Source organism: Theropithecus gelada, chromosome 1 (assembly GCF_003255815.1).
Source record: "Theropithecus gelada isolate Dixy chromosome 1, Tgel_1.0, whole genome shotgun sequence".
Lineage (NCBI taxonomy): Eukaryota > Metazoa > Chordata > Mammalia > Primates > Cercopithecidae > Theropithecus > Theropithecus gelada.
In genome coordinates, this window is record NC_037668.1 from 27,335,071 (window position 1) to 27,350,452 (window position 15,382).

The following is a 15,382-nucleotide window of genomic DNA, read 5'->3' on the forward strand; positions in this document are numbered from 1 at the left end:
ATGGTGAAGAATTTTAATAATACTAGTTGAAATAGATAAACAAAAACTATGTAAGAAGAAGTATATAATGCATTTCATGTAAGTCTGTCTCATAATGCCTGCTCCCAGAAATAACCAGTTAATGGTTTGATATACTATATATCTCTCAACATTTTTCGTATATGTGCATATATATATGTCTTTTTAAAGCAAATGTGCTCAGACATTTCTACTTGTACATCAGCTTTTTAATACTTTATGATATAACCATACGATCCAGCACTCCCACTGCTAGGTGTATACCCAAAAGAAAGGAAATCAGTATGTTGAAGAGATATCTGCACTTCCATGTTTGTTGTAGCACTGTTCACAGTAGCCAAGATATGGAAGTGACCTATGTGTCCATTGACAGATGAATGGATAAAGAAAATGTAGTACTTATACGTAATAGAGTACTACTCAGCCATAATTAGATTCAGTCACTAGCAACAACATGGATGGAACTGTGGATCATTATGTTAGTGAAATAAACCAGGTAGAGAAAGACAAACATCACATGTTCTCACTTATTTATGGGGATCTAAAAATCAAAACAATTGAACTCATGGAGACAGTAGAAGGATGGTTACCAGAGGCTGGGAAGGGTAGTTGGCGGTTACGGAGGAGGTGAGGATGATTAATTGTTACCAAAAAAAAAAAAAAATAGAATAGAATAAGGCATAGTATTTGATAGCACAACAGGGTGACTATAGTCAATAATAATATAATTGTACATTTAAAAATAACTAACAGGGTGTAATTGGATTGTAGCACAAAGGATAAATGCTTGAGGGGATGGATACCCCATTTTCTGTAATGTGATTGTAACACACTGCATGCCTGTATCAAAACATCTCATGTACCCCATAAATATATACACCTACTGTGTACCCACAAAATAAAAAATAAAATATTATTTTAAAAAACTTTCTGATATAGCTAGCACAGCCCTGTTTGTTATATTTCTTAGTAGTTGCCTAGTATTTCACTGAATCAATAAAACAACCCATTTAACCAATCCATTACTTGTAGTCATTTACATGTCTCCAGTTATTCAGTGTTACAGAAAATGGATGCTGTATCAGCAGTCACCAAGATCATCCTCAGGCTCCCTCAGGCTCACTGATTTACTAGGAGGATTCACAGAACTGATATACGAAGAGCTGATATATGAAGTTATGGTTTATTAGGGTGAAGTTATGGTTTAATATGGTTTATTATTATTTTTTACAGATTAAAATCCAGCAAAGGGAAAAGGCCCAGGGGTGAAGTTCAAGAGAAACCAGGTGTGGCCTCACAGAAGAATTCGTACAGAGATGTGCTTAATTTTCCCAGCAATGATGTATGGCAACATGTGTGAAGTATTGCCGAGAAGGAAGCTCACCTAAGCCTTGGTTTTTTATTGGGGGTCAGTTACATGGGCACGCGTCATCTGCATGACTGACCTTACCTACTCAATTTCCAGCCTCCCAGAGGTCAAACTGATACAGCATAGCCCAGGGCCTCGGGCACACCGAAACATGCTTTACCATAGTCACCCTATTAGCACATCTAGTCAAACTGATATAGTGTGGCATGAGGAGTTGGTCAAGGGCCAGTCCTCCCAAAGACAGACCATTCTTTGAACTTGCAGGGCTTGAGCAATCAGAGCCTGCACAGTTAACCCCTTACTACATATACGTCTTTTATATTTATGATCTGAACACTGAGTAGGCCTTCAGCAGCCCGTTCCCACAGGTCTGCTTCCATATATGTTCTCCACAGAGAATATTCATATATTCGCCACTCTCCTCAGGCAATTTTTCCTCAAACTGGCTATTCTTCTCACAGCTCTATCCTCACAGCATATAAACTAGATTTTTATTTCACCCAGAAAACAGAAACTGTCAGAAGAGAATGCCTTTAACTTCTTGCCGCCAAACTCCTGAGCCTCCCTCCATCCCCGCCCATTATTTTCTTCTTTCCTCTGGTTACCATGGGAAAGAATAATCGGTCCACCTGGCTTTGGATCCCATTCTACCCCCTAATTAATTCAAGGACTCCTTTTTTCCTGTATCTTTAACTGTTTTCCCTCTTCTGATATGTCTACAACTTTTACTATAGAAAAAAGAAAAAGAAAAGAAACACCTCCCTCTTTCACACTTCTCTTTGGGTACCGTCTCTTCTTTCTTTCATCTTGAAAGATGAGTCCACACCCGCCGCCTCCATTTTCCCGCTTTGCACTTCCTCCTTGCCCCCTGCAGTCAGGTTCCCTTTCCCCAACCCCACTCCCAACAATCTCACCGAAACTTTTCTCACTATGGATACTAAGACCTTGTGATTGTTAAACCCGATGAAAGCTTTTAGTCCTCACTTTGTTTGGCCTATCTAGTATGACTCATCCTTGGCTTCCAAGATACCAATTTTTCTTATTGTCTCTTCCACTATGATTCAGTTTCTGTTGTGGGTTCCTTTTACTTATGTGTCCCTTAAATCTCATTTTTCCTCAGCAATTGCTCAATTCTTTCTGTATTTTGTTCTCTCATCCTAGGCAATCTCATGAATCCTAGCTCACTCATAAAATGATGAGTGGGGCTGGACATGGTGGCTCACACTTGTATCCCAGCACTTTGGGAGGCCGGCAGGTGGATCACCCGAGGTCAGGAGTTCACGACCAATCTGGCCAACATAGTGAAACCTGTGTCTACCAAAAAAAAAAAAAAAAAAAAAAAATTAGCCAGGCGGGGTGGTGCACACCTGCAATCACAGCTACTTGGGAGGCTGAGAATAGCTTGATCTGAGGCAAGAGAATAGCTGAGGCAGGAAAATAGCTTGAACCTGGGAGGTGGAGATTGCAGTGAGCTGAGATTGCACCACTGCACTGCAGCCTGGGCAACAGAACGAGACTCCATCTCAAAAAGAAAAAAAAATGATGATGATGATAATGATTGAATCTCTTCTTTATCTGTTTTCTGAGTGTCATATCCCAGTCTCCAGCCAGCCAATGATGACATTTACTTTTCTCCAAACTGTCCCTCTTCCTTTGTTCCCCATCTTGGTGAATGAAATCGTCATCCACTCAATCACTCAAACTAGAAATAAAGTTATCTTTTATTCTTCCCTCTTTCCTCTCCCATATCCATTTGGTCTCAAAGCCTCCTCCCTTCTGCCTTTTTAATCGCTCTTAAACACATTCCATTCCTCTGTGTTTCCTCTACCAGTACCCTTCATTCCTTGACTCAATTATTGCCTTAATCTCTTAACTGGACTCTGCCTCTAGAATTGTCCTCCCAGCCTATTCCACACACTGTAGTCAGGGTTGTTTTCTAAAATTCAAATCAAGTGGTATTATTCTGCTGCTTAAACTTCGTTAACAGTTGCATGATCTTTAGGAAAAATTTAAAACTTCTTAGCAAGGCGTATGTTGCCCTTATGACCTGGTCATGCCTATCTTTCCAGTGTCTTGAAAGCAACTGTGAACACCATCTGCATCATCCTTCTTTCTCCCTTTTACACATTTACACTTCGATGGGACTTTCTGGCCTTTGTGCCTTTGAAGATGTTGGTCCTTCTACCTAGAACTTCTTTCCTCATCTCCCTCCTTTTTCCCTGACAAATTCCCACTCATCCTTCAAGATGCAGATCAAGCATCACCTCTTCTGGGAGGCCATTCCTGATTACCCCCCTTCCATTAGGATTGGATGCCTCCATGTGCTCCCTTAGTACACTGTCCTTGCCTCTACTATAACACTAATTAGGCTATTTACTTACTTTCACTCCAGCATTTCACCAAGTTCCTTGAGGGCAAAGACTGTCACACATTTTTATATCCTCAGCATCTACACTTGTGCCTTATTTTACTTAGCATAATGTCCTCAAAGTTTTTATTGTTGTTGAGATGGAATCTCGCTCTGTCACCGAGGCTGGAGTGCAGTGATGCGATCTTGGCTCACCACAACCTCCACCTCCCAGGTTCAAGGGATTCTCCTGCCTCAGCCTCCTGAGTAGCTGGATTATAGGCATGCACCACCATGCCCAGCTAATTTTTTTGTTTTTGTTTTTGTTTTTTTGAGACAGAGTCTCAGTCTGTTGCCCAGGCTAGAGTGCAGTGGCATGAGTTCAAGCTGGTTCAAGCAATTCTCCTGCTTCACCCTCCCAAGTAGCTGTGATTACAGGCACCCGCCACCATGCCTGGCTAATTTTTGTATTTTTAGTAGACATGGGGTTTCACCATGTTGGCCAGGTTGGTCTTGAACTCCGGACCTCAGGTGATCCACCTGCCTCGGCCTCCCAAAGTGCTGGGATTACAGGTGTGAGCCACCGTGTCTGGCCTTTTTTTTTTTTTTTTTTTTCTTTTTGTAGAGACAGGTTTTTGCCATGTTGGCAAGGCTGGTCTCAAACTCCTGACCTCAGGTCATCTGCCAGCCTCAGCCCCACAAAGTGCTGGGATTACAGGCTTGAGCCACTGCACCTGACCTCAAAGATAATCTATGTTGTAGCATGTGACAGAATTTCCCTCTTTTTTATGGCTGAATAATAGTTCATCATGTGTATATACCATTTTCCTTCCTTCTTTTCTTTCTTTCTTTCTTTCTTTCTTTCTTTCTTTCTTTCTTTCTTTCTTTCTTTCTTTCTTTCTTTTCTTTTCTTTTCTTTTCTTTTCTTTTCTTTTCTTTTCTTTTCTTGAGACAGAGTCTTGCTCTATCCCCTGGGCTGGAGTGCAGTGGCACGATCTTCGCTCACTGCAACCTCCATCTCCCTGGTTCAAGCGAGTCTCCTGCCTCAGCCTCCCGAGTACCTAGGATTACAGGTGCCCACCACCACGCCCAGCTGATTTTTATATTTTTAGTAGAGATAGGGTTTCGCCATGTTGGCCAAGCTGGTCTTGAATTCCTGGCCTCAGATGATCCACCTGCCTTGGCCTCCCAAAGTGCTGGGATTACAGGCATGAGCCACTGTGGCCGGCCCCTACCACATTTTCTTTATCCATTAATCCATGATGGACACTTGGGTTACTTTTACCTTTTTGCTATTATGAATAATGTTGCCATAAATATGGGTTTGCAAATATCTTTGAGATCACACTTTCAATTCTTTTGGCTATGTAACCTAGAAGCTGGATCATGTGGTCATTCTATTTTTAATCTTTTGAGGAAACTCCATAATGTTTTCCCTAGTGGTTGCACCATTTTACATTCCCTTCAGTAATGCACAATGGTTCCAATTTTTCCACATCCTTGCCAACACTTATTTTCTGTGCTTGAAAAAAAAATACCAGCCATCCTAATGGGTATAAGATGATATATCATTATAGTTTTGATTTGCATTTCTCTAATGATTAGCAACTTGAGCATCTTTTTCCTATGCTTTTTGGCCTCTTGTATATCTTCTTTGGAAGAATGTCTATTCAGCTCGTTTGCCCAGTTTTTTGAAAATTGGGTTACTTGTTTTTCTGTCGTCAAGTTGTAGGAGTTTTTTTTATATGTTCTGCATATTAACCTGTCAGATATATGCTTTGCAATTATTTTTTCCCATTCCATACACTGCCTTTTCACTCTATTGACTGTTTCTCTTGATATGCTGACATTTTAAAGTTTGATATAGTCCCATTTGTCTATTTTCACTTTTGTTGCCTGTGATTTTGGTATTTTATCCAAGAAATTGAGGGAGAAGGAAAGGAACAATCAGTTAGGTAGACAGCTAAGGCCAGCCCTTGGAGAAGCAGCCTGCCTGAAAAATCACAGCTACAAGCAAAATACAGCAGCTTAGGCAAAACTCAGGCTGTACCTGCATAGATAAGCAGGCAGGGTCCAGCATGGATGCCTTTCATTCTTCGTGTAATTGGCCAGCTCCCAGGAAAAACTTTCCTCCCCTTTTCAGGCATATACATAGTGGACTCTATGGGAACTTGCACAAGGAGGACGCGGCCTTACCTAAAACAAACCCACAGTGATACAAACAAGAGAAGCCATGCTTTGTGCTTGCCTAGAGACATACCCACATCTGTAGAAGATAAGGGAAGTTGCACAGACAGCTTTATTCATAAGAGAAGTTACTCAAACAGCTATAGAGATGAGAGGAGTTTCTTATAACATGTTTTGAATTCAACTGTAAAAATGGCACCCCACTTGGGCTCCCCTCTCTGCTGTGGAGAGCTTTCTTCTTTTGCTTATTAAACTTTTGCTTCAACCTCACTCTTTGTGCCCACACTCCTTAATTTTCTCAGTCATGAGACAACAAGTTCGGATAACACGTTAGACAATGAGACCATTGACCCTTACCTGTTTTAAATTTTTTTTCAAATCCAAGGCCATGAAGCTTTCCCCATATGTTTTCTACTAAGAATGTTATATTTTTAGGTCCTTAATCTATTTGGAGTTATTTTTTGTATGTGGTCCAAGGTAAGGGTCCACCTTCATTCTTTTGCATGTGGATATCTAGTTTTTGCCAACACTGTTGAGGAGATTGTCCTTTTTCCATTGTGTGGTCTTGACACTCTTTTTGAAGATTATTCTAACATATATGCAATGTGGCAGGTGATCAACAACTTTCTGGGCTGGTGACACAGGTGGTAGGAAGAATTTACCAACACAGTTGTAGGTAAAGAAAGACAGGTTTATTAGAGAAAGTATGAAAATACATTGCAAGGGTACAACAGGCAGGTCAGCAAGAGAGAAGTTGACTGCTAGGAAACAAAGGCTTGCTGGGGATTTTGTAGAATGGTGCTTATGTTGTGTGCAGAAGAGGGCTTTGTGCAGTACTAATAATGTCAAGGTTGCAGTGAACTAACTTCCATTTTTCTATCAGCTAGGGGTCTGGTGATGGCTGGGCTCAGGCAGATTTTGAGTTATTTGCACAGCAGGGCTGTGTGTCCTGGACCATGAAGAAAGGCAGACTTGTGGCTTATCTGCTTTCTCCTTTTGCTTCCCTTCGTCCAGCCAGCCTGACTCCTTTTCCCTAATTAGGACTCCACATGCAAGGGTTTGTTCTGTTCTAGAACAGAGACAGATCAATGTATCTATCTTTATACCAGCATTATAACTTCTACGTCTTGACCAATTACAACTTTAGTATCTCTCTCGCCTGTCCTCTGTTGTGGGAAGTCAGGGACCCTGAATGGATGGACCAGTTGAAGCCATGGCAGAAGAACATAAATTGTGAAGATTTCATGGACATTTATTAGTTCCCCAAATTAATACTTTTATAATTTCTTACACCTGTCTTTACTGCAATCTCTGAACATAAATTGTGAAGATTTCATGGACATTTATCCCTTCCCCAATCAGTACTCTTGTGATTTCCTATGCCTGTCTCTATTTTAATCTCTTAATCCCGTCATCTTTGTAAGCTGAGGATGACTGTCACCTCAGGACCCTGTGATAATTGCGTTAACTGCACAAATTGTTTGTAGAGCATGTATATTTGAACAATATGAAATCCGGCACCTTAAGAACAGGATAACAGCGATTTTCAGAGAACAAGGGAGATAACCTTAAAGTCTGGCTGCCAGTGGGCAGGCAGGACAGAGCCATATTTCTCTCATTACTGAAAACGGGCAAGATAAATATCACTGAATTATTTCCCTAGTAAGGAATATTAATAATTAACAGCCCTGGGAAAAGAATGCATTCCCAGAGGAGGCCTCTAAAATGGCTGCTCTGGGGGTGTCTGTCTTATGCAGATGTAGATAGGGATGAAACACGCCCTAGTCTTCTGCAGTGCCCCCAGGCTTGCTAGGATTAAGAAATTCCAGCCTGGCAAATTCTAGTCAGACCAGTTCTCTGCTCTTGAACCTTGTTTATCCATGACAATGTGTGCACAGCTGGACATGGAAGTTCATTAGTGATTCTAGTTTCACTCTGACTTTGTGATCTCGCCCTGACCTCCTGCCTTGTGATCTTTTGTTGCCCTTGAAGCATGTGATCTCTGTGACCCACACTCAATTTGTGCACTCCCTCTCTTTTGAAAATTGCTAATAAAAACTTGCTGGTTTTGTGGCTCAGGGGGCATGATGGAACCTGCTGACATGTGATGTCTCCCCTAGACACCGAGCTTTAAAATTTCTCTCTTTTATACTCTTTCCCTTTATTTCTCAGACCAGCTGACACTTAGGGAAAATAGAAAAGAACCTACGTGAAATATTGGGGGCTGAATTTCCCCCAATAGTCCTCCCTATACAAGAGATAAATAAAAGATACTCATAGTACTGAGTATCTTCCTGCAGCATTCAATCTGGAGCAAAGCCGGCTTCCTTAAACCCTTTCCAAAAATCCCCAAATAAAAGCCCAAAATCTGTATAGGATCTTCCTAACATCCTCGTGCTGAGATGCCCTGAAACTCTCCATAGCTCATGACTGAGTAATAAAACCAACTTGCTTAATTAAAGTTGGTTTCGGATAGTCCTGGCTGGAGGACATTGACTTACAAAAATATAGGATTAACATCTTCAAAATAAATAGACAGTAAACATCAACAAGGATTCACACACCAATAATGAAATTGGGCAGAAAAAGGAAAAATAATCATAAGATGCAAAGTACAGATGGCTTTATAATACTGAAAATAATTGTACTTCAAATGCATAAAATGACGCTTCTGATTCAGCCGGCGCGACCTTTATTTCACATTTGAGTTCAGCTGCTCCTGATGTCTCTCTCCTGAAAATTTCAATATTAAAAGCCAGAGAAACCCTGTATTGGGGGAAGCTTATCCTTTACCATCAACTTTGGGGTGGGGGTCAGAGGGAACAGGGGACGAAAGGCGGCGCTGAATGGGGCCGAAGCTCCGCCCCTTAGCGATAAGTCCATTTTCCTGCGGCCAACGTGGTCCTCCAAGGGAGCAGCTGAGCCGCTGAGGCTGGCGAGTCCCAGGGGAAGGATGTTCTAGCCGGAGCCTACTCGATGGTAGGGCAGGAGCCGCCTGGTGTCTGGGCGCGGCCATGTTGGAGGCTCCGGGCCCGAGTCATGGCTGCGAGCCCTGCAACCCCAGTGCCAGCAGAGCCACCTGCGCCGGGCAGATGCTGGAAGTGCAGCCAGGACTGTATCTCGGTGGGGTCGCGGCCGTCGCGGAGCCAGACCACTTGAGGGAAGCGGGCATCACGGCCGTGCTAACGGTGGACTCGGAGGAGCCCAGCTTCAAGGCGGGGCCTGGGGTCGAGGGTCTGTGGCGCCTCTTCGTGCCAGCGCTGGACAAACCCGAGACCGATCTGCTCAGCCATCTGGACCGGTGCGTGGCCTTCATCGGTCAGGCCCGCGCTGAGGGCCGTGCGGTGTTGGTGCACTGGTGAGTGGCCGGGTCAGTGGGCGACGTGCCCCGCCAAGCACCCCTTTCCTTCCGAGGCCCTCGGGAGGACGAGAGCGCGGTCATGCCGCGTGAACCTCCTCCAGCTACCTCCCGCAGGAGGCGTGTATCCAAGAGAGGAGGAGGCTGGAGGCGGGCCCCTGGTGTGTGCAGGCTTTCATTCATTCATGCTTTAGTTGGTTCTTCCTGCAGCAACAGAGGGCGGGGGAGGTGTCATCCGATAAATGACAAATTACCTACGCCCCAAGGAGTTTACAGCTCTGTTGGAGAAGCTAGACACCCACCCCGATGATTGTAATGCAGATTAGGTTGCTTGGTGTCTTGTAAACAGGATTTACAAAGATTTAGGGTTCAATGTTTTTGTTTGGGATGGGTAGGGGGTGGTTGATGAAGAGGAGAATTGGTTTGGATCTAAAGGATCCCTGGGCTTTACCTAGGGAGGAGATAGTTGCAGCAAAGATAAAAAGAAAATGGGAATCCCGGCAGGGCGCGGTGGCTCACGCCTGTAGTCCCAGCACTTTGGGAGGCAGGCGGATCACGAGGTCAGGAGTTCCAGACCAGCCTGGCCAATATGGTGAAACCACGTCTCTACCAAAAATACAAAAATTAGCCGGGCGTGGTGGCGCTCGCCTGTAGTCTCAGCTACTCGGGAGGCTGAGGCAGGAGAATCACTTTGAACCTGGGAGGCAGAGGTTGCAGGGAGCCGAGGTTGTGCCACAGCACTCCATCGTGGGCAACAGAGCAAGACTCCATCTCAAAAAAAAAAAAAAAAAAAAAAAAAAAAAAAAAAAAAAAAAAAGAAAAGAAAATGGGAATCCCTAAGCAGTTCTTGGTTGGATTGGAGTATAATAACAATAGTTTAAATTTATTGAGCACATAAAAGACAGAAGATAGTGATAGAATCGAAAGAAGTCTGGGACCAGATTTTGAGGTCCCTGAATGCTAAGATGGAAGGAGATTGGATTTGTTTTTGTTTTGTTTTATTTATTTTTATTTTGAGATAGAGTCTTGCTCTGTCACCCAGGCTGCAGTGTAGTAGCGTAATTACGGCTCACTGCAGTCTCAGCCTCCCAGGCTCAAGTGATCCTCCCGCCTCAGCCTCCAGAGTAGCTGGGACTACAGGCACGCGCCACCACATCCGGCTAATTTTTTGTAGAGGTGGGGTCTCACTTTATTGCCCAGGCTGGTCTCCAACTCCTGGGCTCAAGCAATCCCGTACCTTGGCCTCCCAAAGTGCTGGGATTTCAGGGGTAAGTAAGCCACTGTGTCTAGCCAGGAGTTTGGATTTGTTCTGAGCCATTATAAAAATTTTAAAAATTACTGTTATTATTTTTGAATAGGTAATACAGTCACATGGTTCAGAATTCAAAAGGAAAAAGGAATAATTCTTTTGTACCTGATAATATTTCAGAGGCAATGGGCTTATCTGAGAAGTAGAAATGAAGTGGGCCTAAACTTTACTATTAATAGGGGGCTGGGTTTTGTGTGTTTTTTTTTTAATTGTTGCTATTTGCTGTTTTATTTTAAAGGTCTCTTTTTCAGTCACGCAGGAGTCAGTCGAAGTGTGGCCATAATAACTGCTTTTCTCATGAAGACTGACCTACTTCCCTTTGAAAAAGCCTATGAAAAGCTCCAGATTCTCAAACCAGAGGCCAAGTGGGTTCTTTTTTTTATAGTAATAATTCTGCTTTTGTGATGTTATTTTAAGAAAATGAAACTTTGTATTTCTTTATCATTACAGGATGAATGAGGGGTTTGAGTGGCAACTGAAATTATACCAGGCAATGGGATATGAAGTGGATACCTCTAGTGCAATTTATAAGCAATATCGTTTACAAAAGGTTACAGAGAAGTATCCAGGTAAGTAATAATCACTAGTGTGTAATGGGCTTTCTAAATGTCATTTACTTTTGGCATTGCATGCATTACCTCACTTCCAGCACTCCCCGAGAAACTATTGTTTCTTTTTGAAACTGATTTAGCCAGAAATAACTTATTCAAAATCACATGGTTTATAAATGGCAGGGTCGGGATTTGAACTCGGTCAGCCTGTGCCCAGAACCTAATTACTTAAATCACTGTCCTCTCCTACCTTAGCCTGATTTCTCAACACTGGAATTTGATTTTTTTTTTTTATTTTAATTTCTGAGGTTAGCACTTCTTGCCTCAATTTGACATTAACTGAATTTATCTGAAAATGCAGTTGATTTTGACAAATAAATACATTTTAGTTATATCATATAGAATTGCAGAATTTACCTCAAGAACTCTTTGCTGTTGACCCAACCACGGTTTCACAAGGATTGAAAGATGAGGTTCTCTACAAGTGTAGAAAGTGCAGGTAAAATATTTTGTATCCTTTGGATATTTTATCTTCTCAGTAACTGAAAAGTAGCTAAAGTTTTATTTTCTTAAATTTCTGTAGGAAGATTTTGTTTAATTGACGAATATAGAAATTTTTAGTTCAGATCTGTTTTCAGGAAGAATATAAATTCTTAAAAAGAGAAATAATCAGATTGTAAGGGTTATTGAAAATTTAAGTAGCATAATCAGTGTTACATTATTTTGTCCTCTACGCAATATCGCACATATTGCTGGGTGCGGTGGCTCATGTCTGTAATACCAGCACTTTGGGAGGCCCAGGCAGGCAGATCACCTGAGGTCAGGAGTTTGAGACCAGCCTGGCCAAAGTGGTGAAACCCCGGCCAGGCGCGGTGGCTCACGCCTGTAATCCCAGCACTTTGGGAGGCCGAGGCGGGCGGATCACAAGGTCAGGAGATCGAGACCATCCTGGCTAACACGGTGAAACCCTATCTCTAAAAATACAAAAAAATTGGCTGGGCATGGTGGCCGGCACCTGTACTCCCAGCTACTGGGGAGGCTGAGGCAGGAGAATGGCGTGAACCCAGGAGGGGGAGCTTGCAGTGAGCCGAGATTGCGCCACTGCACTCCAGCCTGGGTGACAAAGCGAGACTCTGTCTGAAAAAAAAAAAAAAAAAGTGGTGAAACTCCGTGTCTATTAAAACTACAAAAATTAGCTGGCCATGGTGGCAGGTGGCTGTAATCCCAGCTACTCAGGAGGCTGAGGCGGGAGAATCAGTTGAACCCAGGAGGGGGAGGTTGCAGTGAGCCGTGATCACACCACTGCACTCCAGCATGGGCGACAGAGTGAGACTCTGTCTCAAACAAATAAACAAACAAAAAAGAAATACTGCACATTTAATCCATGTTTTCATCCTTTTGGAAGTCATTAATGTTTTTGTTTGTTTGGGGGTTGCAGGCGATCATTATTTCGAAGTTCTAGTATTCTGGATCACCATGAAGGAAGTGGACCTATAGCCTTTGCACACAAGAGAATGACACCATCTTTCATGCTTACCACAGGGAGACAAGCTCAATGTACATCTTATTTCATTGAACCTGTACAGTGGATGGAATCTGCTTTGTTGGGAGTGATGGATGGACAGGTGAGAACACATTTTATTTTCTACAATTTTATTTTATCATCTATATTTTATTCCTTCTTGCATTTTATTTTATTTTTTATTTTTTTGAGGCAGAGTCTCGCTCTCTTGCCCAGGCTGGAGTGCAGTGGCTGGATCTCAGCTCGCTGCAAGCTCCGCCTCCTGGGTTCACGCCATTCTCCTGCCTCAGCCTCCCGAGTAGCTGGGACTACAGGCGCCCGCCGCCTCGCCCAGCTAGTTTTTTGTATTTTTTAGTAGAGACGGGGTTTCACTGTGTTAGCCAGGATGGTCTCGATCTCCTGACCTCGTGATCCACCCGTCTTGGCCTCCCAAAGTGCTGGGATTACAGGCTTGAGCCACCCTTCTTGCATTTTAAACTCTTATTTTAACTAGTGTTTTACTCCATTTAAATCCTTTATTTCTGGAGATTATATCTTTCTAGTGTAGATAAGCCTATCAAAAATAAAATATTTTTCAAAAACCAGCTGATCCAAAATAGTGAACTACTTCTGGTTGAGAGCCCTGGTCTAAGTTAATAAATTTCCTTTAAGGCTATTTATATTTTTTCAAATATAAGACTAACATTTATTTTTAAACTAATTAGAATATGTTGGCTGAGCACTCATGCCTCATTAGCTCATGCCTGTAATCTGAGCACTTTGGGAGGCTAAGGCGGGAGGATCGCTTGAGCCCAGGGTTTCAAGACTAGCCTGGGCAACATAGTGAGACCTCATCTCTATAAAAGAAAGTAAACAATTTTTAATTAAAAAAAATGTATTTAAGAATATTTGAACTTTTATAATAAGAGTAGGGTAAATCAGGGATTTTAAAATTAGGTTAAAAGTTCTGTCTTTCTTCTTCTCTGTTGGCTTCCTGTATGTGTCTCTCTTTTTTTTCTGATCTTTTAGGAAATTGAAATTTAGTATGTTTTACTATGAGATTCTTTTTCATTTCCAGTTAAATAATGCAGCTCATCCTCTTGCTCCTATAACCAGTGTGTGGGGAAAAAAAGAAAAACAAAGAATGCAGTTCATGTGACATTTTACATAAAAAAGTGTTTAACTTGGTGGGAGCGTGCCATGACAGCCACATTTCTCCTTTAGGTTTACTTGATATTAATGTGAAGGTATTCTATAATAATAATTATAATAATGATTTTGAAAGTTTGTATGGTTTGTATAAAAGTTTGTATAGTGGCTATTTTATGAAACCCTTTCACTATATACCATTTGAAGAATGCCATAGCTTTATAAAAGAGGTAGAGCAGTTATATTCATACGTTATGCATGAGGAAACTGTTTTTTTTTTTTTTTTTTGAGTTGGAGTCTTGCGCTGTTGCCCAGCCTGGAGTGCAGTGGCGCAATCTTGGCTCACTGCAGGTTCCGCCTCCTGGGTTCACGCCCGTTCTCCTGCCTCAGCCTCCGGAGTAGCGAGGACTACAGGCGCATGCCACCGGGCCTGGCTAATTTTTTTGTATTTTTAGTAGAGACGGGGTTTCACCACGTTAGCTAGTATGGTCTCGATCTCCTGACCTCGTGATCCGCCCGCCTCGGCCTCCCAAAGTGCTGGGATTACAGGCGTGAGCCACCGCACCCGCCCGGCCAGGAAACTGTTTATGAGTAGTGTCTTGCCTAGAAAGTGGTACCCTATGATCAAACTCACATTTTCAGATGATGCTGCTTTTTAAAAAACAGCCTTATTATAGTATAATTCACATACATACAATTTACCTATTTAAGGTGTACAATTCAGGGGTTTTTAAAGTGTATTCACGGTGTTTTTTGCAACCGTCATGTGTTAGTTCATTTTCACACTGCTATAAAGATAGTACGTGAGACTGGGTAGTTTATAAAGGAAAGAGGTTTAATTGACTCATGGTTCTGCATGGCTGGGGAGGCCTCAGAAAACTTATCATCATGGTGGAAGGGAAAGCAGACCTCTTCTTCACAAGGTGGCAGGAGAGAGAAGCATGTGTGAGGTTGAAACTGTCAAACACTTATAAAACCACCAAAATTTATGAGTACTCATTCACTATGGCGAGAACAGTATGGGGGAATCTGCCTCCATGATCCAGTCACCTCCCTTCCTCCATATGTGGGGATTACAATTTGATTTGAGATGGGATTTGGATGGGGACATAGAACCAAACCATATCACATCACAATTCACATTCCTACTCTTCTCATTCTTTTTTTTGTTTGTTTTTCTTTTGAGACGGAGTTTTGCTCTTGTTGCCCAGGCTGGAGTGCAATGGCACAATCTTGGCTCACTGCAACCTCCACCTCCCGGGTTCAAGTGATTCTCCTGCTTCAGCCTCCTGAGTAGCTGGGATTGCACTTGGCTAATTTTGTATTTTTAGTGGAGACGGGGTTTTTCCATGTTGGTCAGGCTGGTCTCGAACTTCTGACCTCAGGTAATCCACCCTCCTCAGCCTCCCAAAGTGCTGGGATTGCAGGCGTGAGCCACCACGCGAAGCCTCACTTCCCATTCTTGATGGTATTATTTGTAGCAGTTAGAGATTTTAATTTTGGTGATATCTAATTTATCAGTTTTTCTTTTTGGTGGCTTGCGATTCTGGCTTTCTTTTTTTTTTTTTTTTTTTTTTTTTTTTTTTTTTTTTT

The 15,382-nt window shown here is 42.4% G+C and overlaps 1 protein-coding gene across 2 annotated transcripts in view; it reads left to right on the top strand.

The window, feature by feature from the left end:
* The first annotated feature begins 8,168 nt into the window (after positions 1 to 8,168).
* The window catches only part of DUSP12 (dual specificity phosphatase 12), a 9,583-nt gene continuing 2,369 nt past the window's right edge, over positions 8,169 to 15,382 (top strand). The window contains exons 1-5 of one of the 2 annotated variants that reach the window (XM_025366969.1): positions 8,169 to 9,279; positions 10,840 to 10,953; positions 11,039 to 11,157; positions 11,542 to 11,638; positions 12,578 to 12,764. In XM_025366969.1, the coding sequence (XP_025222754.1) occupies positions 8,936 to 9,279; positions 10,840 to 10,953; positions 11,039 to 11,157; positions 11,542 to 11,638; positions 12,578 to 12,764 (861 nt within the window). In that variant the 5' untranslated portion in view covers positions 8,169 to 8,935. The remainder of the gene's footprint in view (positions 9,280 to 10,839; positions 10,954 to 11,038; positions 11,158 to 11,541; positions 11,639 to 12,577; positions 12,765 to 15,382) is intronic. The other variant, XM_025366978.1, reaches the window with a different exon arrangement.